General features: G+C 40.2%; 2 protein-coding genes across 4 annotated transcripts in view; one reads left to right on the forward strand and one right to left on the reverse strand.

Annotated features, from left to right (window-relative positions):
* Positions 1–4,291, reverse strand: part of zeb1b (zinc finger E-box binding homeobox 1b) — a 69,642-nt gene extending 65,351 nt beyond the window's left edge. Inside the window, exon 1 of the mRNA XM_042510368.2 lies at positions 4,180–4,291. Within this exon, the coding sequence (XP_042366302.1) occupies positions 4,180–4,237 (58 nt within the window). The 5' untranslated portion in view covers positions 4,238–4,291. The remainder of the gene's footprint in view (positions 1–4,179) is intronic.
* Positions 1–26,507, forward strand: part of znf438 (zinc finger protein 438) — a 149,071-nt gene that overhangs the window by 59,763 nt on the left and 62,801 nt on the right. The window contains exons 1-2 of one of the 3 annotated variants that reach the window (XM_088072191.1): positions 25,469–25,587; positions 25,739–25,943. The gene's annotated coding sequence lies outside the window, so the exon portion shown is untranslated. Of the gene's footprint in view, positions 1–24,336; positions 24,381–25,464; positions 25,588–25,738; positions 25,944–26,507 lie in introns of those variants that run through there. The other 2 variants (XM_088072190.1, XM_042510432.2) reach the window with 2 other exon arrangements.

The raw sequence follows: 26,507 nt of genomic DNA on the forward strand, positions 1-26,507 counted from the left end.
GAGGGACGAGAGAGCGACAGAGGCGGAGGGGATTTTCTTCTTACTTGGCACTTTTAAATGAAGCTGCTGAGGAAGTTGGTGAAAAGCAGTGAGATAAATGAAAAATTTCCTCCTCTGCTAAACTCTTCACACAACAGGGGTGGACCTTTTAAATGTAAACAGATGTCTTTTAAAACACTGAAGTGGCATGCGGAGCCACGGAGCCAATCCCCACCTCCTCGGAAGCCTTTCCAAAACACTGTCTCACCTAACAAACTGTAGCTATACGCTTGTTTTTTTTATTGTTCTCCCACAAACCTACAGCATGTGGTTGTATTCAATAGTTTCTAGACAGGGTGAGTGAGTCCAGGGCACTAAGTATAGTTTAAGTATAGTTTTACCAGGCCAATAAACACGCTCTTCAACGTTACATGAGTTGTTGCCAAGCCCACAACCTCATTTTCCTTATTTGATGGATGATTCATCAAGGTGCAAGTGTGTGTTAGTATGCCTCACAGAGACAGAGAGAGAGAGAGAGAGAGAGAGAGAGAGAGAGAATTACAAAATTACATGTAAACTAGTACATGTAAAATAGTGCCAGCACCATAGAAGCAGTGAGATGTGTCAATGCATGTCAGTCTAAGAGACAACAAACACAACAACATGCAACAGCTGGTGTTTATCTCCTCACAGCTCACACTCTGCCTTTTTATTTACTCTGTATACTCTATTCCATGCGTTTAGGTTGTTTTTGTTTGTTTGTTGTTTCTTTAATAACCTCAAACAAATGAAATTATATGTTATTCTATTTTATTTACTAATTTAATTACTTATTTTACTCCATTTTACTAATATTGTTGTTTGCGTAATCTTCACTGCATCTTGATTATAATTGTGCTTTGGCAACATGTGTCAAAAGATCTGCCAATAACACCTTTTGAATAGCAGTGAGAGAGAAAGAGAGAGAAAGGAGAGAAATGACTCGTGTAATATCGTCAAATAAATAGAAATCCTAGCTACCTGTGCGCGCACTCATTTAAAAGTGTTTGTGCCTCGGCTCCCGAGCACGGGCACAAAGCTGTCCCAGCACAGCCCTGTTTATTTTTTGCAAAGAATGTTAACACCGGGCACATTCCTCTATTCCCAAATTGCTGTGTTAAATTACCGTTGCGGGGAATGGCTGCTATTCCTCAGGGGGAGCTGAGCGGGGAGAAGCGACAAAGGAAGCTGTAGTATCCCGCCGATTGCAAACACCTGTCGTCCTGCAGGCTGTTAACACCTCTCTGTTTACAGCGGGGAATGGAGCTCACCTTGATCTCAGCTCCCCCTCTGCTCACCAGGGACCTGGCACAGCCACCGGCCATAACAAGCTGGGCACAACTTGAGGGCTTGTTTAATTATAACAGCCTGAGCGATGGCTATTGAAACTTTTTTCAACATAAAAAAAGAAGTTATTAGGCTGCAGTTGGCTTCTTCAAGGCCCATTTTTAAATCAGTAGTGCATTATAACAAAGTAATAATAATTCATTACAGTACTTAAGTATCTGTACTTTACTTTAGTATTTATATTTCTGTCAACTTTCACTTTTACTCTTACATTTCCCCTGAGCAATTTAATTACTACAAAAAAGGGAAGGAAGGAGGGGACAGACCGTTAGACGAATGAAAGTATGAGAAGGAAGAAAAAAATCAGAATTTCTTCTTTAAATCTTTAAGTCATAAAAAAGACCTTGATTTTTATTCAAGTGTGTCATAGGCTCCACTTTTAAGGTGGTGTATGTTATGAAAAAAGAGGCCTGAACATCGTAATTCTCAAAATATGGACCACTTGCTTTTTTTCTTACCAGCATTTACTTGTACTTTTACTTTCAGTACTTTATTTAATACCATATAATGACTTTTGATACTTAAGGACAGTACATATCAGATACCTTAACACTTTTACTCAAGTAATGTTCAAATCAGTGACTTTAACTTCTACTTAAGTCATTTTTGGGTAAGAAATCTGTACTTTTACTCAAGGGTGGCTTTGACATACTTGATGCACCACTGATAAAACTGCCAACTTGTAACAAAAACCAAGAAAACATGCAACCTCAATCTAACTAAACTGAGTGATCGAAAAGCAGATTTAGCCTACATGACTGATCACCAGGAGGTTGCAGGAAGTGAGGACTTAAAAGCAGACCTTGATGGCTCTTTAAAGCAAATGCAAATGAGGCACAGAGGTAAAAAAAAAAAAAAAAAAAAGGCACACATCTGTAAGGTTAAGGATGCGACTTTAAATATAAACAGGGCTGTCATTAATTCATAAAAACCAACAAATGCCTGGTCTCCAGAGTCAATAAACTCCCTTTCTCTCCTCCCTTTCTCTCACAAGACAGAGACATGTCCACACCTTGACAGCAGGACCGTTATCTAAGGTGTGTCCACCACCTTACACACACACACACACACACGCGCGCGCTCCAGGGACGGAATGCATAGCTGAACACACCCCGTGTAAAGACACAAGATGACAGTAGAAAACACCGCCATCAGAAAACGCTCTCACATCACTCATTAGGTATCCACAGAGAATTCACACGACAACAATCAAACATCGTTTGGTCCCATTTCCATCCGCGGAATACTGTTTATAACACCACAAAAAAGTAGCGCCTATATCTAAAAGCGAGCTCGTGCATCCCTTATCTGGTGGTTTGTTTTGACAAAATAATATTTCCTGCGTTACCTCAGTTCCTTTGAGCTACACTGGGTGGCACAACACATGTTGATAAACGACACATGTTGCCAGACCCACGACACAAAAAGGCGTAATATTCAATCATATAATTAAATACTAAAAGGACGTGTGCGTTACGGAGTCACAACAGCTCGCGACGTATACATGGAATTGTGTAGCGGGACAACAGACGGTAACAACTCGAAAAAGTCAGAAAAGAAGTGAAATGATCATTTAGGCTACGCGTGTCATACAAAAGCGAGATAAGGACAGTAACAATATATCCTTTAAAGAGAGCCCTACTTTGTAAGCATATAAACAATATTTAACACCACAATAAGGCTTAAACACCGCTAAGCTTCGCACACCGACACGCACATAACGTATCCATTCGTATTATAAGTATAAATGCTATGTTAAAATACGCAATAACAAAAAAAGACGCGAAAATCGGAGTGTGTTAAGCTCGCGTCCACCGTCCTACAAGAATCAGGATTCCCAGCGCGCGACTGGAGAGGATCCGCTGTCCTTATATGGGCAGCGCTCGCCCTGCTCACACAAACAGCGCGTGAGATATCCCTCGTTCTCCGGAACCTCTTGTTACCCCAACCGTGTTTCTGCTCAGCTTTCTGCCGTTACTTCACTATCAAAACAATGTTTAACGCCAACGGTGCGACCAGCATGGGGCTATAACAGTGTAATAAGTTATACGGTGAAGAAAAGAGACCTGCCGAAAACGTGCTCCAACACAACAACACGCATTTCGTCTCTTTTTTTTTAAACCTTTAAAACAATGTAACGGTGCAGTCGATAATATTAAGCTAATAAGAAATACACAACAGTAGATATTAAACCGGGCAAAATGCCGTTTTGTCAGCCGTGTAGTGCAGCAACAGTGTCCTATCGCTACCTGCCATGAGTGAGCAAAAGAAAGAAAGAACAAACCAAACTGTAGTTCCTCTTGTTTTTAGAAACATAAAAAGACACCCCCGACGTTTTCGACAAAAAAAAACACAGCTACATTTTGTGTTGTTTTTTTTACACCCAAAATTGTGAACCAGTTTGTCGAGGTCCGCAATAACAATCAGGTAGCCCACTGAAACAGGTCCGAGTTTGGTGTCGAGCTCGAAAACTCGACAGAATGAAACAAAATCAATGAATGCAAACTCTATAAAGAAGGTAAAAGTGGGTTAAAATGAATAAACAAGTGTAAAGTGCACACAAAAGCTGGTCCACTCATAATAGGGTGAGGTGCGTATAACGGTCTCCGGTGCAGCGGACCGCTAGGCGGAGGGAGAGACGCGACCCAGGTATAACGGTACACCACATAGGGCTGGAATACAGCGCTCACTTGCTACTTCCCAGCACTTTCAGGGACTAAAAACCGGACTTGTGGGCTGCCAAACTTTTCGCTGAAATTACCAGCCTCCGGACCGTTCCCTTTGAAACAAAAGCTCCGAAGTAGTTGAACTCACCGTTGTTCCTCCTCGGATTCGCCTGCTTTCTGCGCTTACACCTGGGGCCATCCGCCATGATCCTTTCGTTGTGTCTAAATGCTGCCGGAGAGTCACCTCCTCTCTCACCCCCTCTCCCCCCCCTCCTCCTCCTACCCTCCCCTTCACCTCCCCTTCTCCGCACCTGGTTTACGACACTCAGCTTTACGACATCACCTTCCCGCACCTCCCCGACCCACGCTGCCAGCACCATTCAGAGGAAGTACTGGAAGTGAGAGAGGGATGACTGCATGCTCTGCACTGTACCTGCCCTGCCTTTCACTACCGTGTCATGCATTAAAAACAGGACATACAGGCTTTTTCTCTCTCTTTGTAGTGTGCAAGTAAAGGTAAAGCCCTAGGTGACTGTTGTTTGTTTATTTATTTTGTTTGTTTGTTTATTTATTAAGATCCCCATAAGCAGTAGCTTTTCTATGGGGGCTACATGATGACAAAAATACACATTCACACTACACAGCACAATTTACTGACATATTACATCAAACTACACATCTACTATAAATAGGACAGTAACAGTTGGCATTGTTTACATAACACAGTAAAATAGACCATTACCAACTGAATCCATCATGATCTAACAGATACATATTTAACATTCACTGTAAAATCTGACAAGTTGAGTTTGACTTTAAAAAAACAATTTCCTTGAAAAATGTAAGTATATATAAATAGTAGTCTTTATTTATGCGTGCTTTATATCTAATTGATAAGTTTACTTAAAATTTAGTTATATTTACTTTTTTTTAGTTGTTAAAAATACAACTTAAAAATGACAAGTTAAATTCAAAAAATGTTGCTAAGTTTTAGTAACTTAAGTAAACCAAGTTCACTGTGCTATATATCTATGTATGTATATATGTTTTCTGCTGGTTGCAGACTAGTCAAAACAGAACTTGCAGCTCTCCTAAATTCGTCATTGGAAAAATAATCTTTGTCAAGATCAAATTAAGTCAGACTTGCTTGGTTTACTGAAGCTGTTAACACAACAAGGTACAAGAACAAGGTAGAAAATAGACCGTCTTCGAATGAATTTGTCATGGTAAAACAAAAAATGAATATCATCATTTAACATACAATAGAATGCCCAGAAAAAATATTAATTCCTTAATTAGTTAAGTTTCTTTTTATTCCCCTTTGGTAGTTTTTAAAAAACAAATATATTATTTTGCTGTGTATTATGATTTGGAAGAGAATTCTGCTATATATTACTTTAAATTAAACTGATGTGGTTCTGGATTATGGTCAAGTTAAACAACCTCCAGCAGCCTTCCTTGGTGGGGATGATGGTAGTGTGCATTGCTCATAACAAAACATAATCTGTAATATTGTTTTTATTTATTTTAATTTATTGGTTGACTAAATAATTTTTGAGAAGGTGGCATTGTTCTCAGTGGTGTAAGGTAGTGACAAGGGGGCCACATGCACGCTATCATGAGGGGCCCTGGTGCACACTAGTTACTAGTTATGCACCTAAACTAGTCACTCTATATTCTATATATTCACTCTATATCGTCTGGTTGCATGATCAATTAGAGACTTGACATTGGCTAAAATACATACTACCCAGAATTTCTCTTTACAAATATGACAAAAATATCAAAGAATGAGAAAAAAATCAATTTAATTTAAGTGTTTTTGCAGTTTATTTATAGCTATGTAGAATGAGCTACTTTATAACATATTTTTAATAGACTGCTATTGACTATCATACAAAAAAATAAAACAGGATGGAGATGAGTTTTCCTTTTCAATGGCAAATATAGCAAATGGCACCATTTTTCATTTAATGTGAGTTCTTCTTTGAACGTAGACATACTGTATTTCTAATATGGCAATCTAAGTTGATCCCAAGAGATTGTTTTCTGTCCAACATATTGTTGGAGGGTCCAGTTTGTCAATGGATCCCCTCACCCCATGGGCCCCCGGTGCAACCGCCATGTCTGCACTGTCTATATTTATGCCACTGATTGTGCTGCATTTGGCAATTTATCCCTTTCTCTCTCTCTTTCTCACACACACACACACACACACACAGACAAACACACACACACACACACACACGCACACACACAAAGTATATAAGTAATTGGTTGAAGATGAATTATTCTGTGACATAATCAGTGTGCATTATTATATTATAAGCACCCTTAAGTATGTCATTATGCTACACAACTTTGACCTGCAGACCTGTTGTTTATGTCATGCTTTTGTATGTGTGTGTGCGCGCGCATGTATTTTGCAAAGTGGGATAGAAATGCAGCAGACAGAGCACGCGTGTGTTCGAGAGAGGAAGAAGAGGTCATGAGACTGTCATCACTGATTCGATCCTCCACCTAAAGAAAAAGCCTGCTGTTCTCCTCCAGCGGATGTAGGCAAACCTCCACACGCACACAGACACACACACACACACACACACACACACACACACACACACACACACACACACACACACACACACACACACACACACACCACTTACCACACTAGGCTCTGTGTAAAAAGAAAAAAAAAATCCACGATCACATGTTTGAGGTGAATTCTCCTGGAAACTTCTAGCGACAGGAAAGTTGAAGTTCAGTTTATAAACTGAGCACAGAATGAAACGATGCTCGAGATCCCATGACATGCAATTATAGGTCAGAGGAGCAGCAGTTGCTGCCGGGAGCTGTGGCTATTCTTGATGCGGATGACTATAAGGTTTCTGGTGCCTGGGCCTCTGGTATGTGAGATGTTGTCATCATTCAGTCCATTGTGGCAGCTAGACTGTGTAACCCAGTTCTGCTGCACGTTGGGTGTCCTCTGTTGCTGTGAAATGAGGCCGTGACATTTTGTAATCACTGGGCATGTTATCACTGTGACGTCTGTCTTTTTGCAGGTTATATTTGGATCCAACATTTCATAATCGCATGCGAGATATTATGTCACACATATAGAAGTAATATTAACGATCAAGTGTTTAGACTCCAGGTAACAAACTCCTCGTTGCTGGACAATCATCTTATCATTCAGCTACATGTGACAGCTTGTATACATAGGATGGCAGATCTCTGAGCTGAATAATTCAGTAGCAGTGGAGCAGTCCAGCTCTCAGGGCAGGCTGCCCAGACGGAGAGTAATAGCTTTAGCATAAACAACACCTCCAAACTTGCTCCAGGTGGCCTCTCCCACCAATAGTCAGCTTGCCTGAGAGGGACATGGTGAGGGTAGCACGCTCCCTCTCTCTCTCTCTCTCTGATGAAAAAAGGCCCCAGAAACAGTCGACATCAGCAAAGATCAATGATGAGACGCTCGGCTAACCGTGCAGCCGTAGCCGCGTTCCCTGCGCACCGAGCCTGGAAAAATAGGATGCTTGTTATCCAATGGAAAGTCCGATCTTTCCCATTTTCCTTGGATTGCACCGCTATTAGCATGAAGTCATTTTTCAGCGTCTGTGGAAAACAAAGAATAACAATTATACGACCACTACTAATACGGAATAGCCCGGAGACATCTCTGCTGTGTTTCAGAGGAGCCGGAGTAAAACAGGGTGATTTATTTTCACTGGCACATCTCGGTGTATGTTGTACCAGAGCAAATTTATACACCAGCTAATGTTATGTTGTTAGATACACCCAGGCTTCCTCATGACCTGTCTGTGATCTGAATGAATGCAGGGTCACAGAAGTCAATTGCAAGACATTGATCTGAAGTCATAAAAATAGCTACCTCACACTGAAACCAATATCTTTGCTAATAAAGATAGGCAAGTTTTATCATGAAGGCCTTGAAACTCTGCCTATACACATAGGTGTAGATAATGGGGGGGGGGCTTTTGTTTTGATAAAATAAAGACATTTCAACCACTAATCTAAGCATAAAAGGCACAAATTGATTCACATGACTTTGTGTATAGCCCCTCTCATCTGGCCTTTTCAAGGCAGTTCAATGTCATGCGGTTTTGCCACCTCACTTTTCTGTATAAAAAGTAAAATTGCAGAATGGGGGGCCAGAGTTGTCTGCCTTTAAGCCTGCAATGGAGGTAGTAACAGCACTACATCGAGGTCTATGTAAATGGGACAGCCAGAAGGGGGCCTCAGCTGTGACATTGTGATGACATGTTATGCACTCGCCGCGGAAGATTTAAAAAGCAGTTGTTAGCAGTTAGTGTCTCACTCAGAGAGCAAGAACAGCAACCAAAAATGTCTGTGTATTGGGAGAACAATGACATTCAGGAGCTTCTTACCCTCTGATTAGAGGATGAGATCAGCCACAATGTAACAGGATTGCCATACCCCTTTTCCACCGAAATTAGGACGTGCTTGCGGGTTTAGGTTGCTTTCCCCTTGCCAACAGAGCAGAGCCGTGTACACGGGTCGATGATGCCATGCCAGACGTGCATGTGTGTGTGTGGGGGTTGTTTTGGTGTGTCTGTACAACATCACGGACAGGCCGGAGAACAGGTTAACAGTTTACAGCCGCATGGACAGAGGTCCTTGTAATGGCATGTTGGTTACTTCTCTTTAAATGTCTCATTTATTCAGTCTCTCTTTCAAAATCGTTGCAGACCAAGTTTGATAGATGTTTTAGTGCTGCTTAGGTGGTGGAGGATGGTAATAAGTGACAGCGAGTTGTTGCATCTCGATAAAAGGAGCTAAAACTAGAACTTTTGCCTGGGTGTTTTGATCAATGCCAATTGGTGCCGGAGGCGTTAAATACCAGCAACTCCTGCAGAGTCATTTGACCCAGGTGTGAATACTAATTATACACTTTACGATTTCTTTAAAAAGCCAGATGTTAGCAGGAAAGAGGCATTATTCTCATGTTATCCCATTGTTATTGTTGGGAAAACCCTGTTGATGCATAAGTTATATGTCACACTAAAAAGAAACTGTTTTATCTTAAAAACGTGTCTGGGCTTCCTTAAAATTTTAAGCTAACTGAATTTGAGAAGACAAGAAAATAATTTTGTTTCATCTTGTCTTCTCAAATTCAGTCTATTAAAAAATTTAAGGCATCCTGGAGTCTGCAAATAGTTTGTTTTTACAGGGTGGTGGTAGATGTTGTGTTAACCCTTTCAAATATGGATAGACATCACTTTTTGTGTTGCCTTCTGACACCTTTCACAGGTATTTAAACGTCTAAACCCCGTAAAAATTGGTATAATTATTTTAGAAAACATAGGGAACAAAAGGCAATGGCAATCTATACTCATAATTATATATATAATTATAATAATTTCTTATTATTTCACAGAGTTATTGTTATTTTTAAGCACTTTTTCCCCACAAAATTTCCTCATTTGTTTTTTGCTTTCTCTTTATTGCTAACCTTTTTTGTTACTATTTGCCAGCTAATTTTTGGATTATTTCTTTTTAAGTTGCTCATAGCCTTCCTCCTCAAGTAAATTTTCTCAGGTTTCAAAGGGTTTAACATCATGCCTGACATGCCTCTTTTGCTTCTGTGATGCTGGCATGCTATCTAAAATCACACACTGGAGCAGCATGATGTCCCTGTTTATTGCTTCTGTGCATAAAATGAAAAAGGCAGCGTAGAGATGGGAGTTTGTAGCGTCCCTATAGCACAATCTCGGTCTAATAAGGTCTTTTGATGCTCAAAATTTCCCGGAGGAGGACCGCCGTTTCAAATGCATCTCCCCCAACATTGAAATTAAACCTCCGCTTTGGGGTGCATTTCACCTAAATAACGCCATCAGCCATAAAACCGTGATATTGTCTTAACTAAAGTGGGCCATGAAATAGAATGAAAAGCTGACTCCTGCTCCTCCTATGGGGAGTTGAAACTGAGGCGAGGAGGGGGGAGAGAGTGAGGGATAAGCAGCCATCCTCCACTACATTAAGGGATCATGCTGCTCCCTGAAAATGAGTATTGATCCTCTTAGGTCCAGGATCGTTTAGGAGATTAATGTGAGTAGTGGTTGAGCTCCGTGGTGCTCCACGCAGGACCAGGGGATCAGCTCAGTGGGATGGCCGAGCCAAAGCAGCCTATCGCTGAGGGGGCACAGGGGGGCAGTTAAAAGGGGAGCAGCTCTGTCCCAGACCACAACCCCACTAGTGCCATCTGGGCTGTCAGCTATAAGAATCAGCTGGATGTCCTGGGGGGGGGGGGGTCATGGGGAAGAAAAAAAGAGTGTAAAATAGAAAGAGTCTGGAGGAAAGCGAAAGAGCTCAGTGTGTCAGAAGCAGGCAGGATGAATGGAAAGAAAGCAGGCGAGGGAAGGGAAACGAGAGTAGAAGAGAGGAACAGAAAGTGCAAAAGGAGGACGACGGAAAAGGTACACCCTGCCCTGCTCCAAATAGAGAGGAGAAGCAGGAGGCAGTGGCAGTGATAGAGAGAGACACAGCAAAGACTAAACTGCTTAATCTCTCCCAAGAGATGGCAGCTAAATGTGAGGTCCTCCTCCTCCTACTCTTTCCACAGACCAGCAACCCCCACTATCACCGCCATGGCACTCTGTTCAGCAAAGATACACACACTCACACCCACACACGCACTAAAAGTGCTCAGGTGGAGCCTACATTGCAACTGATACTTTTGAGAGGAGAAAAGATCAATTTCAGCCCAGAAGTGAAGCGCCACTCTGCGCAAAAAAGAGCTGCAGGAATGAGTTTGAAGGGAAACTCTTGTTTTTGATTTATAAACTTTGCTGCTTATAACAATCTGGCTCGCAGCAAATAAACAGATCTCATTGCGAGCCTGAGAATTTTTTCTCATGTCTCTCTCTCTCGGGGTCGAGTTGGCTCCTTGGGGGAACTCCCGAAACAAATATCAGCCAAAATATTCAACACTGGATGAATGCATGCTGTCAGGGTCTGAAAGGCAACAATGCAATGTTTTGAGGACTAGATGTCAATCTCTCGGTTTTCCTCCGCCTAACCCGAGTATTCTCGACTCATTTCCGTCTTCTTCTATGGATTTTTCTCAAGACAGGAAGTAGCTGACACACTGAGCCACAGCCCAAACATCGGGGGGAAGGTGAATAAGACAGGACTCAAACACGAGTCAGACATCTTACAATGTTCTAATACTCAACTGCTCAAATACTCAATTGAAGGAGCACTTCACAGACTATAAACAGTCAGGCTTATTTACCACAAGCAGAACTAATCGGCCGCTTAACCCTTTGGAACCAGAAGTGACATCACTTTTCATGTGCCGCCTTTTACGAGTATTCAAACCTCTCTACCCAGAGCAAATTTGTTCAATTTCTTTCAAAAACACGGCACAAAAGGCAAATGGCAATTTGGAAAGAAATATTCCACAAATAGTGAGATATTAGTATATTAAAAAAAGAAAGAAAGAAAAAAAATCTTGTGAAAAATGTCTGGGGGAGAAAGATAAAAGCTAGGAAAAATTATCATAACGTTGCCATAATGACATATTTTAAATGATTTTACAAACAATTATTAAAACTGTAAACACTTTCTCCAGGTTATTTATTTATTTATTTTTTCTTTTTCCCCTAACATCCAGGTAATTTTCTTGCATTTTTTTTATTTTTATTTTTTACCAATTTCATGATAATTTTTGGATCATTTCTTTTTAAGTTGCTCTTTGCCTTCATCCCATGTTTTTGAAAGAGTTAATCCAATTTGTTCAGGTTTCAAAGGGTTAATGCGTTTTGGTAACATCTTTTTGTGGCTTGGAAGGGAGTGTTTTAAAGTCTTAAAAAAACAACCCTGTTGATGTTGTTAGACTTGACTTAGACTAATGTTTTTTTATGTAATGTTTTTTACAGAAAGCCTACATGATAAACTGCAGTTTTGGAATTTGACAAAGTATTTAATTAATTACTGTACTTACAATTTGAGGTACAGTACTTCCGTTTTGCACTCTTTATTCAGTTTTTCAAATGTATTTTTTTGGCACTTTGAGCAACACAAGCAAAATGCCATCTAGTTCCTTTTTATTGAAGAGAAAGCAGACATCTCTACAACCAATATCTCCTACATTTGGCAACTTCCACCAAAGCTATCTAGACTGACAAACAGCACTACAGGTTATAGTGATTATTGCAATTATTGATCCATATAGAATAAAAGAACACCTTGGCCTTTGCTGCCTTTATTTTGATCAAATGTCTCATGTTATGGAAATACAAAGGAGGTGATTGGCTTGGAGGTGCCACAGACCAACAAGCCAATCATTAACAAGGAGCTGACAAGGCTCTGCAGGGATATCCATGGTAAACAGTGATGTCTTTCAAACCATGTAATGCTGTAAGGCTGAATTACAATTGTGTGACCCCTGTGACCATTATGGTGTGACGTTGTAAAAGGCCTCAAGCCCAGCCTCAGATAACCTCTAATAACATCATCAGGGTTATTTTCACAGATTTTACAAAGTTGCCCCAGAGTCACAGAAGACATTATACAACAGCTATGGATGCTGCAGTACAAATAAACCGACATTCATTTGTAAACTTGCTGTAGTGTACCTTTAATATAAGGCAGGGACCGAAACGTGCTTTGCTTGGGGGCCACCTTTGCAAAATTACAGGAGGCCAGGGGCCAGTCACAGCAGCCCCATACATGCTTGTGGTATTTGAGGACTTTTTGTGGATTTTAGGATGTTTCTAGGATTTTAGAACATTTCTTGGGTTTTTGCACATTTCTAGGATTTTAGGATAGGACACTGTAAAATCAAGGACTTTACAGTGTTTCTTGTATTTAGGGTGTTTCTATGATTTCAGGACATTTTTAGTATTTTAGGGTGTTTCTAGGGCTACAAGAATTTTTTTGATTTTCATTTATAGGATCTTGGGACATTTCTAGGACTTAGGGAGTTTTCTTCGGAATTTGCTAGGATCTCTGTCGGGTCTTTGGGGATCCTCCACTGGCACTTTTTTGATAAACAAGCTCTATTTTTTTGCTGTTTTATACACTCTGGCACCTTATGGATACTAAAATCACAAAATCTTTATCCCTTTCTTACTTCTCATTATGACTCAAAAATTAAGACAAGATAACTCATAAGGGAGGATTGGTGTACAACAGGGGTGAAGAAGAGCCCCCCCTCTGATGCTCAGAGTTCCACAAACAAACTCCCCCACTCCCATGATTCCACAGGGGTGGGTGGCCACGGGGCTGAGAGCTCCTGACCTGTGGGTGAACGTAACGCAGCCTGTCTCCACGGCAGGCCAAGATATATACTTGTTTTGGCTAGGCAGACGTGTGTGTGAAGCTATCCCAACACATGCATGCACATACACACGAACACACACAAGCTCAGCACTCCAGACAAGCTTGCCCTGGTCTTCTCCCTCCTCTTGTGACTGTCAAAAGGAGACAGCCATCCTCTGGAAAGCTCAGTGTAAATTTATACTGTATTCATTGGAGCGCCTGTTGCATTTTACTGTTCATTTGTCCTTGCGGCTGGAACAGCGTTTGTGCGCTCTGCATAGACATCAGACTCTGTCTATCAAGGCGTTATTTTTGGAGGCATCTTTTTTCGCAGTTGAAACCAGTGTGTGGTGAAATAATATGTGTCAACTGACGTGTACTCTAGTGACATTTTGATGTTAATCAGGTGATGCAGCAAAGACGAGTTTTTCAGACTCTCTTCCTCTTCAGTCTTCAGAAAGTTTGTCCGATTCCTACCTGTCCAGGATTTGAATTGTACATTTAAGTTACTTTTTGTACTCTCTGCATTGTTGAACTGTCATGTTAACCACATTTTTGAAAATGCATATTTTGAGCTAATAAGAGCATGCAGATAGTTTCTGTTTTATGTGCCCAGGTTTTGAGATATCTGTCTAGATATCTATAATGCCCCTATTCCAGAATTAGTGTGCATACAAAGTTTTTTTTTAAAACATGGGTAAACCCACCAAAAATAGGCTATAGACTGCTTTCCAATTGCCAGTAGAGTAGAGCTGTGTACATGGCTCTGCAGCAGACACACACGTTTCTCTCTCTCTCTCTCTCAGTGTGGACAGAGGTCTGTGAAAACTTTACGGTGGTTACTTGTTTTTATATATCTTTTACTTATTTAATCTCTTTGTCAAACTTGGTGCAGACTAATTTGGATCGATGTTTTAGAGCTGCTTTGGCGGAGATGGATGGTATTTTGTGATGGTGTGTCATTGCATCTTGCAAAATTATTTAGGTAAAATGCCAAAATTATTGTGTTTACTCATGTATCGTGTTTCCATCAATGATGATCACAGCTGGAGGCAATAAATCGTGTCTACCTCAGAGTCATTTGACCTGGGTGTGACTGCTGGAGTTCCCTTTCCCATTAAAAAAAAAAAAAAGCCAAATGTTATAGGGTGTTAGCAGGTTTTTTTGTGCAGTGTAAAAGGGACTTAAGTAGATTTTCTGTTTGGTGGTAAAGACATTACTTGCTGATCTTACTGAACAACTCATTGGAACTATTTTCTATCAAAGAAATCAAAACTACATAAAACACATGTACAATATTCTGCTCCATTATAACTTGCAAGGGTTAGGGGGTAAAAAAAAAAATACCAGGGTCTCTCTCACCACCTGGTAAATGTAAGTTCAATATACACTCTCCTTTTAGCTCTATTTTTGGTCTCCACCAACTCCTTATGGAAATATCTGTTTTGTTATTTGCTCAATGAGCCATCATGTTCATCAGCTAGTTTCTAACATTGCCTGTCTGCTGTTGGGTGCTGATGTTGTGAACATTGGGGTTACCAGAAGCTGACTGAACTACAAAAGTTGTTGACTGTAAAACCAAAACAAAGAGCTAAAAGGAGCAAAAACAGATAGTAGAACTGAGGAGTACTGCAGAGTTTTCATATTACCAACTTATTCTCATAAAGTGGTTCGTATGATATCCTACGAAAAGGAATGCACAGCAGTTTGTATAGTATCACGGAGTCAGTGCCCCACAAGTTGTATAGTTACATAATTAAAGTACAGTAATGGAAGTTAGGTTTAGACAATAAAAGTCATTATGGTTAGGTTTAATAAAAAGAAAACATGGTGAGGACATACCTTAAAATGACTCAATTTACTCAAAATCTACATGGGTGCATTGCCCTTCATAGGAATAAATACACTTTGTGACAACAGCCTCACATGACACATTTTATTTGGGCTGTTGTTAAAACAAAAGAACAACAAAAAAATCAGTTAGTGCAGCTTTTTCTGGTGCACACCAAAAAAAACCAACTCCTTTTAACTCCGTGTACCGGAACAGAGGCAAGAATCTCAGAGATTAAATTGGCTTCTCTTCACAAAAGTTACACGTGGCAGCTCACAAAATATGATGGAGTGCACTTTTTCATTGATGAATAATGTGACCTTTTATGCACATTAAAAGGTTGCATTCCCCTGTATGAGTGTATTTGTCAATACATAACATTTCCATCACAAGGAAACACATCTGAGACGGTGTGGCTATATACGTACAATGGTGAGGCTCGGTGAGTGAATAGTGCGTGGGTGGTTTATGTTTGTGTATGTGCTTATGTTTCATTCTGTGATAGGCCACCGCTGTTTTCACTGGATGAATATGAATACCACACACCTACTCTTTTCCCACACACACTCACAGAACATCAGAACATTTTTCTCTGTACACGAATAGCGGCGGAGCACTATAAATGAACATCCAAAATGCCAGCCAATTACTATGGTGTCCCTTTACTCAACCTCTCCATATTAAGCCCTGGTTGTCAAACAGATTGTCTCCGGTGCTCCGAGCAGCCTGCGCTGTGAAACAGTTTTCATTAAGGGAGGATTGCCATGGGCCTTAGGCTGCCGGCTTAATGTAATTTCACAGCTCAGCGTCCGTGCAGCCACTTCAGGGTCCAACCATGGCCACCCACACCTTTACAAGAGCCAGCGAGAGGTGCTGAAAGGGTGACAGGCCGCTAGTAAGTTTTAGGAGCGAGGAGGGAGCCCCAAACTGAAATTCCAGCACAGGAAATGACTGCAATAATAACATAACAGCCAGTAAGGCTTTGGAAATAAACATGTACAGAGATAGTGTTCATTTAGTGTTTGTAATGAAGTGTTTGAGAAGGGGAAACTCACTTAGCAGTGTTCAGTAATCTGATGGGAAAAGGTTTGAAGAAATCATGTGGGATTCTGCAGATATATTATGGAAATGATCAGTGATGTATTCCAAGATTTGTTTTAAACACTGAGTTCCTATAAAGACTTTCCTGGCTATATTTAAAAGGATAGTTTTATGTAAAGAATATGGCATAAAGCTCATACTGTAGGCCTGAAAAACATCTGTAAGATTTTCCTAAAAAATTATACAGATGCTTAGAAAGATGTTTTTAAAGGACAGAACTTACTTACACTGATCTAACTTAGTGGTTATAATAGATGCTTATGTGTGGGCTTTCTTGCCTCTGGTGTGCATACACATGCAGATTTATACATATGTATTTTAACTAGGGCTGCCACATGATCATTTTTTAATTTATGATTAATTGTAGAATTTCAGCAGTTAATTGCGATTAATCACATTCTTTTTTTGTTTTGATAATATGTTTTCAGTTCCATTATTTTGCATTACAAAACAGTTTTGAAGTCTATATTAACAAGGTAAAGTTGTTCATATGAGTTTGTCTTGATTAGGAATCAAATGACAGCAAACAACTGCATGGGACTAGCATAAAGTCGGCATGTCTGTAAGGGGGAGACTCATGGGTACCCATGGAACCCATTTTATTTATTAATTTATTTATTAGTTAATCAGGTATTTTTTTCCAATTACTTGCAATATGCAGGGTATCTCTAGCCAAGTTCCTCATTGCCTCTTTCCCAAGTATTTAGAAGCAGTCAAACCAATCTGCTCATGTTTCAAAGGTATAAATGCTTGGGAAAGGTGCCTGAATGTTGATTCAGATTTCAAAGGGTTAACTGTGTTCTTCCCTGATCAGCTGTGGAGTATTCCCCTAAAGGTGTACGCAAGCATGCACCAAAAGTCCCTGTTAGAGACATGTGGAGAGCGTCACATATTCAATGTGACATCTGGACAAAAGTGAAAGTGAGATACACTAGTGTTTCATTTTCATGTTTTACAACCTTGGAAAGAGCAACAGGGCTTTGATTTCATGACTTGGAAAGGAGAGGAGGTCCAGAGAGCCATGCTGCTGGAAACCCCACATACAAATCCCTGCACAGACGCTAGGACACACACAATGAACAGGGGCAGCTATTCCAACAAGAAGAAAGAAAATATTACATTCAATTTGTACCTATTTTTCATTTTGCACTTTAGCTGGCTGTCTTTTTCTATTCTTCTCTGCCCCATGTGCCCTGGGATTAGTTGTTTAACCCTTTGAAACCCGAGGAAAGTGGCTTGATTTACTCCAAAAACATGGGAAGACAGCAATGAGAAACAAAAGAAGAAACTCATAAAAACTAGAAAAAGAACCCCCCCCAAAGGCAAACAAGACTTGGAAAAGGTGCTTTAAAAAATGAAAAACATTAATAATAATAATAATTTTTTTTTTATTTTATTTTTTTAGATGAATTCTCTCAGACTACTGATTTCTTTGTGGAACCTGTCTTACCAAGTTGCCATACATATGAAAAGCTTTGAGAGCAGCACCAGAAAAGTGATGTCACTCAAATTTTTAAAGAGTTACAGAAATCTTTTCTCTTTCGGAAAGTGAGATGAGAAGATTTATGTTTGAGCGTTGGGTAAATAATTGACAAGTTGGGGGATGTGTTATTCTCTCTCTTGTTGAGAGTTCGATGAGAAGATTGACAACATGCCTGCGCTGTACATATACAGCTACTGCCAGGAGACAGTTAACTTGGCTTTAAGAGCAGTTATGTGCTGGACTATTTCTTGGCTGGGAATCTTCTATATACCTGGAGAATATGCTGTTAATGTGAGGCTGCCAGACAACCAGCAGACTCCAGTAAACCCAGCATGTAATCCCCAGTAAAACCACAAATTATTTATATACTTCCGTTTTGTACAGATTAAACAAACAAGATATTGTGTGTTAATTAGTGAGATTTAGAGGTGTTGGGAGACACATGTGATTTTACCTTTGCACAGAGCCATGTGAGATGTTATTCCCTTTTTTTAGTCTTTATGCTAAGCTAATTGGCTGCTTGCTGTTCCTTCATATGTAACTGTAAAGCAAGGACTCTCCGTGTCTTTGCTTGTCTGTCTGTCTTTCTATACGTCTTTGCATATCTTTAGACCTGTTAATCCGATCTACTTCGCACTTGGTGGGTGTTTTGCCGGATATCCAAAGAACTGCAGAGTCAAATTTGGCGCAATCTGAACACGCAGCATGTTCAGTGTTAGAAAACAAGTAAACAGCTCTGTGCAGCAGAGCTTTGCAACTGAGAACAGACTTTCTTGTCGTCCCTGAGGTAGCCGACAGAAACAGCAATCTGCTACTGCAGCTAAAATAGTGCATGTTTGCCATACTAACTTATAATACTACTAACATTACTGCACTGATAAAATCCATTGTCTACTTATATTTGCAGTAGTAACAACTTAAATGTATTTGGAAAATTTTACATCCTCTAAATGTTGTTATTTGCCAGTTTTTCTGACCACAATTAGCCATAACTTCGATGTGTTTTTAGGGACGTAGTTTAGTCATTTGTGAGCCTCCCTCCTCCCCAGCTTCCAATTTTTTGGTGCTAAAAACATTCTGAGAATGGTACAATGCAACCAATGCAATGTTTTAGTAATGTTTTAAGCCGCAAGTAGCTCCCAGAACATTCTTCTTAAAGTTAGGGTAACGTTCTCTATAAACATCAAAAAAAGTTTTTTTATTGTTAATATATGACATTTTATTATATTTTTATTAAAATAAACCCTCTGTAATCTTAGTCCATAATAACATGTTTTGAATATTCCTTTGAATAGGTTTTGTCGTTGTTCTCATATAACATAATGGGAACGTTTTATAGAAGAACATTCTGGGATCTGTCACCTCTTAACATCACCAAAACATCTACAGAATATTGCAGTTAAAACATTACGTCTTACGTTATGTCTAATCATCCTTAAAATGTTCTTTGAACATCAGATTAAAATGTTTTCATTAAAACATTATTGTAACTTGTAGGTAACGTTAACCAATGTTGTGGGAACGTTCCCTGCTAGCTAGGTCTTGCCCTTTTCCTAATTTAGGGTTAAATTAACCATTATTTAGGGTTAGGGTAAGCCAATCCGAGGCAAAGTAAGGCAGAGTATAGGAGGTCATTCCTTTGCTATTCTCGGAAAAAAACGTGCTTATTGTGTCGACGAGTGTGGTATCGATCCTCTGATGTCACTCTCATTTTGAATATTTCCCAAAACGTTGACACGTTCCTTTGACATGGCCCACTGAAAATACCCCCAGCTTGACATGCTGATTCCTCACATGACCATAAAGCCACACACACACACACACACACACACATACACAGGGATGTGACTTTCATGATGTTAAACAAATTTCACCTAAGGCACCTCGACCATCTGCTCATAATCCAGAGCACTAACTCATTAAACCACTGTTGGGATGGAAAGAACAGAGTATAGGTAAATTCTTTCTCTATATGACAGGAGCAAAGTCTTGACAAAAACAACGCATGACGCAGTAAATGAGTAAAAAGAACTACAATCAGCCCAACCTTCACATTATGAGTCACGAACAAGAGACGCTCATGCTTATTCAGTGTGTCCACTGAGGTGTGCAGCCTCTTCATTTAATATTTCCATAAGGTTGCATATGAGTGTACGCCAGGCAGTCCCTGTAATAAGGAGGTAATGTATTCCGTGCCAATGGCAAAAAGGTACGCTTGAAACATCCCTCATAGGAGCAGCAGTTTCCAACTTGACAGTGGACACATACATAATTAAGCCAACTAAAAAAAAAAAAAATGAATATTTCATCTCAAAGCATTTTCATCTCCAAACATCAAAACACCTCAACGTCTCACATAATGAGCAAGGTAAATTACTTCTATTCACAGAGGGAATACGCAACAAGGAATGCTCACTCAAAGTACCGTTCTTAAAAAATACATTGGCTTGAAAAGAAGATGGAGAACTTACACCCTTTATTTTTTTTTTTAATATATTGCCAACATTTTTTTTTGTCCTTGGAGGAAGCGGCTGTTTCAACATGCAAAAAGAGCTAATTCTTTCCTAGGATTGTTTGCCTAACCATTATTTTCGAAGCTGTAATTGTGTTATTATGTTATATTACAGTGTCAGCGGTAATGCTTTGTAGCCTGATCTGACCATAACTCATACTGACCTGTAATTCATGACATGTCATCCACAAGTTGCCTGAGGACTTTTGGGTTTACAGATATGTAGGCACATGCCAATGAAGAGGATAAATTATTCCACAACCTTGCAGTACTTGGATTTTACTAGTGTGGTCTGTCTGTAGCTTATGCCAAATTTTCTCCATTTCTGTGATGGCACAGAGGCTCTCAGATGTCTGAGTTTTCCAAAGAATAGGTTCTAAATTTTACTGAACAAAATATCAAAAACAACACTTTTGTTTTTGCTCCTATTTTTCACAAGTTTAAGTTAAAGATCTAATACTTTTTTATGCTCTCTGTATGTATATTTCTCTCAGACCTTGGTCGCAAATTTGGTAAAATCTGTGTTAGTGAGCACTTCTACTTTTTCAAGATAATCCATCTACTTGACAGGTGGCATATCAAGATCATCACAATAAAAGGCCTACAATGTGCAGTTGGATCACATAACACAATACCACAGATGCCACAAGTTTTAAGGGAGCATGGCATTGGCAGGCTGACAGCAGAAATGTACACAACAACTGTTGCCCATGAGATGTTTATTTCACTACTTTAAGACATCTCCAATGTCATTTCCCTGAATTTGTCACTACAACCAATCAGCCTCGCAACCACACAAGTAGGTTATGTATGGTAATGATGAACTGCTCTCAATTTAAGACCCTGGTTTAAGACCCCATCTTGCAGATGAAGATGCTGGATGTGGAGGTCCTTGACTGGTGTGGCTACATGTAGTTAGCAGTTGTGAGGCTGGTTGGATGTACTGCCAAAATAAGAGACAATTTAACGTGGCCTATGATACTGAGATGAACATTAAATATTCATTTCACGATCATAAGCTATCTCTAAAGCTGCTTCCCTGAATTTGGCAGAACATCCAGCTGGCCTCAAAACTACCCGAGTGACAAACTGCTGTCAGGTCAAGACCCTGGTGACAATCTTGCAGGTGAAGACGCTGGATGTGGAGGTCCTAGGCTGGTGTGGCTCCATGTGGTTTGCGGTTGCCAAAATAACAGAGACAGCTTTGGAGATGGCCCTTGGATGGCCTTTTTCTCTTATTTTGGCAGTACATCCAACCAGCCTCACAACCACATGAAGCCACATCAGCCCAGGACCTCCACATCTAGCATCTTCACCTGGAAGATTGTCACTAGTTTGTCATTGTAACCTACTTGTGCAACTGTGAAGCTTGTTGGATGTACTGCCAAATTCAGGGAAACGACATTTGAAATGGCTTGTAGTTGTGAAATGTGACCATCTAACAGCACACCCGTGTAGTAATGATGCTGTTTAATCAGCATTTTGATATGCCACATTTGTCAGGTGGATGGATTAGCTTTACAAAAAATAAAAAAATAAAAGAAGGGCTCACTAACATGGATTTTAACAAAATTGTGACCAAAATTTGAAGCATTTCTGTGAAAAATGGAAGCAAAAGCAAAACTGTGAAGTTTAATTTTTGTTTATTGTATATCGCAGTATCTGCTGCGTGGTTAGAGGGAAAAATGGGGTTGCTGTGCATAGTGCTACAGCAGCACCACGCTGGAGAGAATTACTTTGACCGTCAAACCTGACTCAGACTGGCTCCCTGAACACCTTCATAGATGGGAATTAACCTGCCACAGCTTGAAACGCTTTACTGAGCGCTGGTCGATACTGTCATTATCCTAAAGCAATTCTTAATTCTATTTGGCCCTGAGCTAAAGATCCTTGTATTGATCACAAAGTAGGGATGCCACAACTACTTTTTTCTATAGTTAAGACCTTTATGTGTTGTTTAAAAAAAAGGCTCTTAGCTCATATGAGCTCAATCCACAGCCGCACGCCACTAAAGCATCAAGTATCGTTTTGAATGTGTAAACATATGTTTTCAGAGTGATACCTGAGGATTTAATCAAGTGTTGCTGTCATAACGCACACATGCTAGTGAGTGCTACTTCAGAGTTTCATCAAGGGTAACAGAAAGAGGCAACTCTCTTTCATATCCTGTTTTGGGAGATGAGAAATATTGATATTACTTGGCGAGCACTATCAGCATGAAACAGAGCCTTTCAGAAACGCAGCAGTGACAACACCTGTACTGAAGTTCCTGATTACACGTCTTTGTTCTCAGGGCTTCTGTCACTGCTGCTGCCTCTCAGACTGTGTGCGGGAAACAGAAAGAGACACAGAGAAATCTTAAGTAGCATGAAACTGAATACATCTTCTTCTGTCTGTCTGTCATCCACACAAGCACACACACATGCACACACACAAACAGTCAGAGGCAGAAAGCATCGCCACCTGCCACAGACTATACAGCGCGGCCTGTGACAGTGGTTAACAGAACAGGACATGTGTAGCCCCAGGTGACTCAAATTGCAAAACTAACAACACCATGCTTCATTGCACCAAGAACGTGGTGTGAAATACCAGCAGAAAGGGCGTGTGTGTATGTGTGTGTCAATTCACATGCATGTCTGAATGCAAGTGTTTATGGCTATGCATTTCTGTCAGAAAAGATCCTATAATATATCACAGTAATACATATGGATAAGAATCATAACAGCTGACTGAACAATAGCGACAAGAAAAAACATTTTGTTACAACTCTAAATGTACTAAATGTAATCATTATATATATATATATATATATACACACACACACAAACACACACACACACACACACACACACACACACACACATATATATATATATACATATACATTTCACATCACTGCCTTTACCACTGAGATATTGCCATGACAAGTGAATTTTTTTAGTGTGACATTGCTGTATTTCCTGCTGTGATAGTGCCATGAAAACTGCTGTTTTTATTGAGACATCACTGCATTTTGCACTAAGATAGTGCCAGGAAAAGTGGTTTTTTTTGTTATTTTTATGCTCTTGCAAGTGAGTGTAGTATTTATTTATTCATCTGTTTGTTTGTTTATTTTAATTAAGGACAAAACACTAACAACACAGGGAGGACAGAGACAATAGGTACAGAAACCAATAACAATATGAACAAACATAACAATGAACTTAAGTGGTTACATGCTATATTGACAAGATGTGTGTGTGTGTGTGTGTGTGTGTGTGTGTGTGTGTGTGTGTGTGTGTGTGTGTGTGTGTGTGTGTATGTGTGTGTTTCACACTGTCAGTCTGGAATGAAGTCCGTAGGGTAGAGGAGTAGATGGGTGAAACAGAGGCAAAGAGGCACGCTAAAGAAAAGCAAAAGAGAGAAGGGATGCAAAAAAAAACCCAAAAAGACTAATAATAACCAGAAGTGGTTGTTTTCACTGATGCATAGCTGCACTTTCTGCCAAGATAACGCCATGAAAAGCAGTTTGTTTTTTTTTTTAAACGACATTGCTGCAAGCTCATGCCACAAAAAGCGGTTGTTTCTTTTACTAAAACATAGCTGCATTCCCTGCCGGGATTGTGCCACCAGGAATGGGTATTTTAAGCCAAAACATCTTTTCATAACCATAAACTAGTTGTGCCCACAATGTCAACAGTTATTCTGGTGATTGGGCTGCACTTTAAATGTATATGTACCCTACTGTACTAACATTAACATATGATGTGTGCATAAATGAAAGCTAGATATTGACATGTGCCCACCAGACAAGGCCATGCCATTTGAGGAGGGCCAACTATGGCAGGAGTTTTATCCCCTCTGCCACAGCAGCATTCAATAAAATATCCTGATGAATACTACAGTGTATATAGATGTGTGTGTGTGTGTGTGTGTGTGTGTGTGTGTGTGTGTGTGTGTGTGTGTGTGTGTGTGTGTAAGTACATATGTGGGGATACATATAGGGCCATGAATGTACAATATGTGTGTGTATATATGACCACTTGTCTAACATATGTCTTAATTGTATCTGTATGCTTTCTTTACATAGGAGACATGAACATGTGCAGGCTGCCAAATCAACCCTTCCTTCATGTAAGTCATAAATTAGATCTTGATATTGTGTTTTAGTGGAGCAAAACTGTTGTGTTCTGTTATGTTACAGAAAAAAAATCAAATACTTATAATTTTAGGGAGGCATGGTGGTTTAATGGTTAGCACTGTTGCCTCACAGCAAGAGGGTCTGGGGTTTGAACCCTAGGTGAGACAGGGTTTTGACTGTGGATGGGTGGACCCTGCTGTGCGGAGTTTGCATGTTCTTGCTGTATCAGTGTGGGTTTTCTCCTGATTCTCCGGCTTCCTCCTATGGTCCAAAGACATCCAGGTTAACTGATGAGTCTAAATCAGCCGTATACATGATTTTGAGCATGAATTGTTGTCTTTCTCTATGTCAGCCCTGCGTTTTTCTGGGGACCTGTCCAGGGTGTACCCTGCCTTTGGCCCAGTGTCAGCTGGGAGAGACTCCCTTAAGAGGTTTAACACTCCAGCGATTTAGTAGCCAATTGCACTTTGGGTGACTTTCTAGAGACAGATGAAAAAGAAGAAAAATAATTTGTAAAATTGCTGCAGTGTCCCTTTAAATAAAACTGTACATAGAGGAGAGTTTCTTGTTTACATTTTTGGCACTGTTACTTAAACTGAAATACAAAAGTAGGCCCAATAGTTTCTTCTCTTTCTTGTTTGCATTGTGTAATATCACTGAAGTGGTTAAAATAAAAGAAGACATTTTTACATTATTGTTACAACGTCCTAAAGTAACCATTAAGCAGGCTTCTGTTGTGAAGTGTCTGCCATGCTCTCATCTGTCTGACAGTAACAGCAGCAGTGTGTTAGGCTGATCCAGGTTACTACACAGCCGCTCATTGGCTGCTCTCACCGAGCACAGCAAAGTGGGTCCCAGAATTTTTCGAGCCGTACCATGTCTGCTTGCGCGGGGTTTCACGGTAAATATTTACTCTAAGATATTGCTTCCTCAAACTTCTGAAACACACTCGGCTTATCGAAACACAAATTTAAAGTTGATTTAACCCTGTGTAATTATTTTGTCACGCATAAACCCAGAATTTTCATTAGTTAACAACTTGCTCGTATTTGTCTCACCCCCCCGCCGAATGAAGTTGACGGTTTGGCTCAAAATGGCTGGAGAGAAACAGTTATGAGGATCGACGGTTTAACCAGATATATACGAAAAATGAGCCTGTCGTAGCTCCAAGGTGCTTCCTCCACATAACTGGGGATCCAGGTGAGCTATGTTTAAAGTTAATCCAACATTTTGACCCATCCCGCTGCTGTTAGAGGGCGAAAATGAAGCCAAGCTGGGCTCGTTTGCAATGTTATCACGGTAGCATTTCCCTGCAGCAGTGAGGACCTCTGGCTTTGCTCTGTATTTACAGAATGAATAACTGCTGCAAACTCAGATAACAGTCTTCGCCAAGTGTAGATGTGACGTGAAAGTGCACATGCAACAAACAGCGGGCAGATACACATGTGAAAGATGTCAGACGGTGTGTGTTGAGCTAATGCAGAGCAGGCCTGCGGCTAACCCTGCAGCTGTGCATCGCAAAAATACGTCATCAGGCTAGGATTCCCTGCAGTCAGGTCTGTACACACACACACCACCGAGAACTGAGAGATGAGAAACACACACTGCACTGTTATTGTTCTGTGGACAACCTAAATGCTGTCCTTAACCTCTGAGTGTGAGCAGTGCTGCATGTGCACCTGTGCATTATATAGTCCTCAGAGGAGGGAGACAGGTTTGCTTTGTGATCATTTAGCCATTATAGTGTAGAAGAGTGAATCGTGGGGACTTTGATAGATCTCAGTTCTAACCAATACTGGGTTAATTTAAAGCATTTGGTTGCTGTGGATGTAATAACAAATGGTAAATGCAGTGAAGAACATGTAGCCCAGTTAGGCTGTGGCAGGAATACACCAGTAACACACATGATAGGCAGAAGATAGTACCTTACAGTAATTATTGTCTGACTCCTGTTGCACTTTGTATGATAAAATTTGCAACTGAATGTATGCGGATGGGCTCAGTTTTTGGGCATATTGATGACATATACTGCAAGATCATATAACTTCAGAGATGTTGCCAGTAGATGTTTAGACTTTGACTTGTTGATTTAGTTCTGGCTGTGTAGGCCAATGCAAGAA

The sequence above is a fragment of the Plectropomus leopardus genome, chromosome 21, assembly GCF_026936395.1.
Source record: "Plectropomus leopardus strain MGB_pleo_1.0 chromosome 21, ASM2693639v1, whole genome shotgun sequence".
Taxonomy (NCBI): Eukaryota; Metazoa; Chordata; class Actinopteri; order Perciformes; family Serranidae; genus Plectropomus; species Plectropomus leopardus.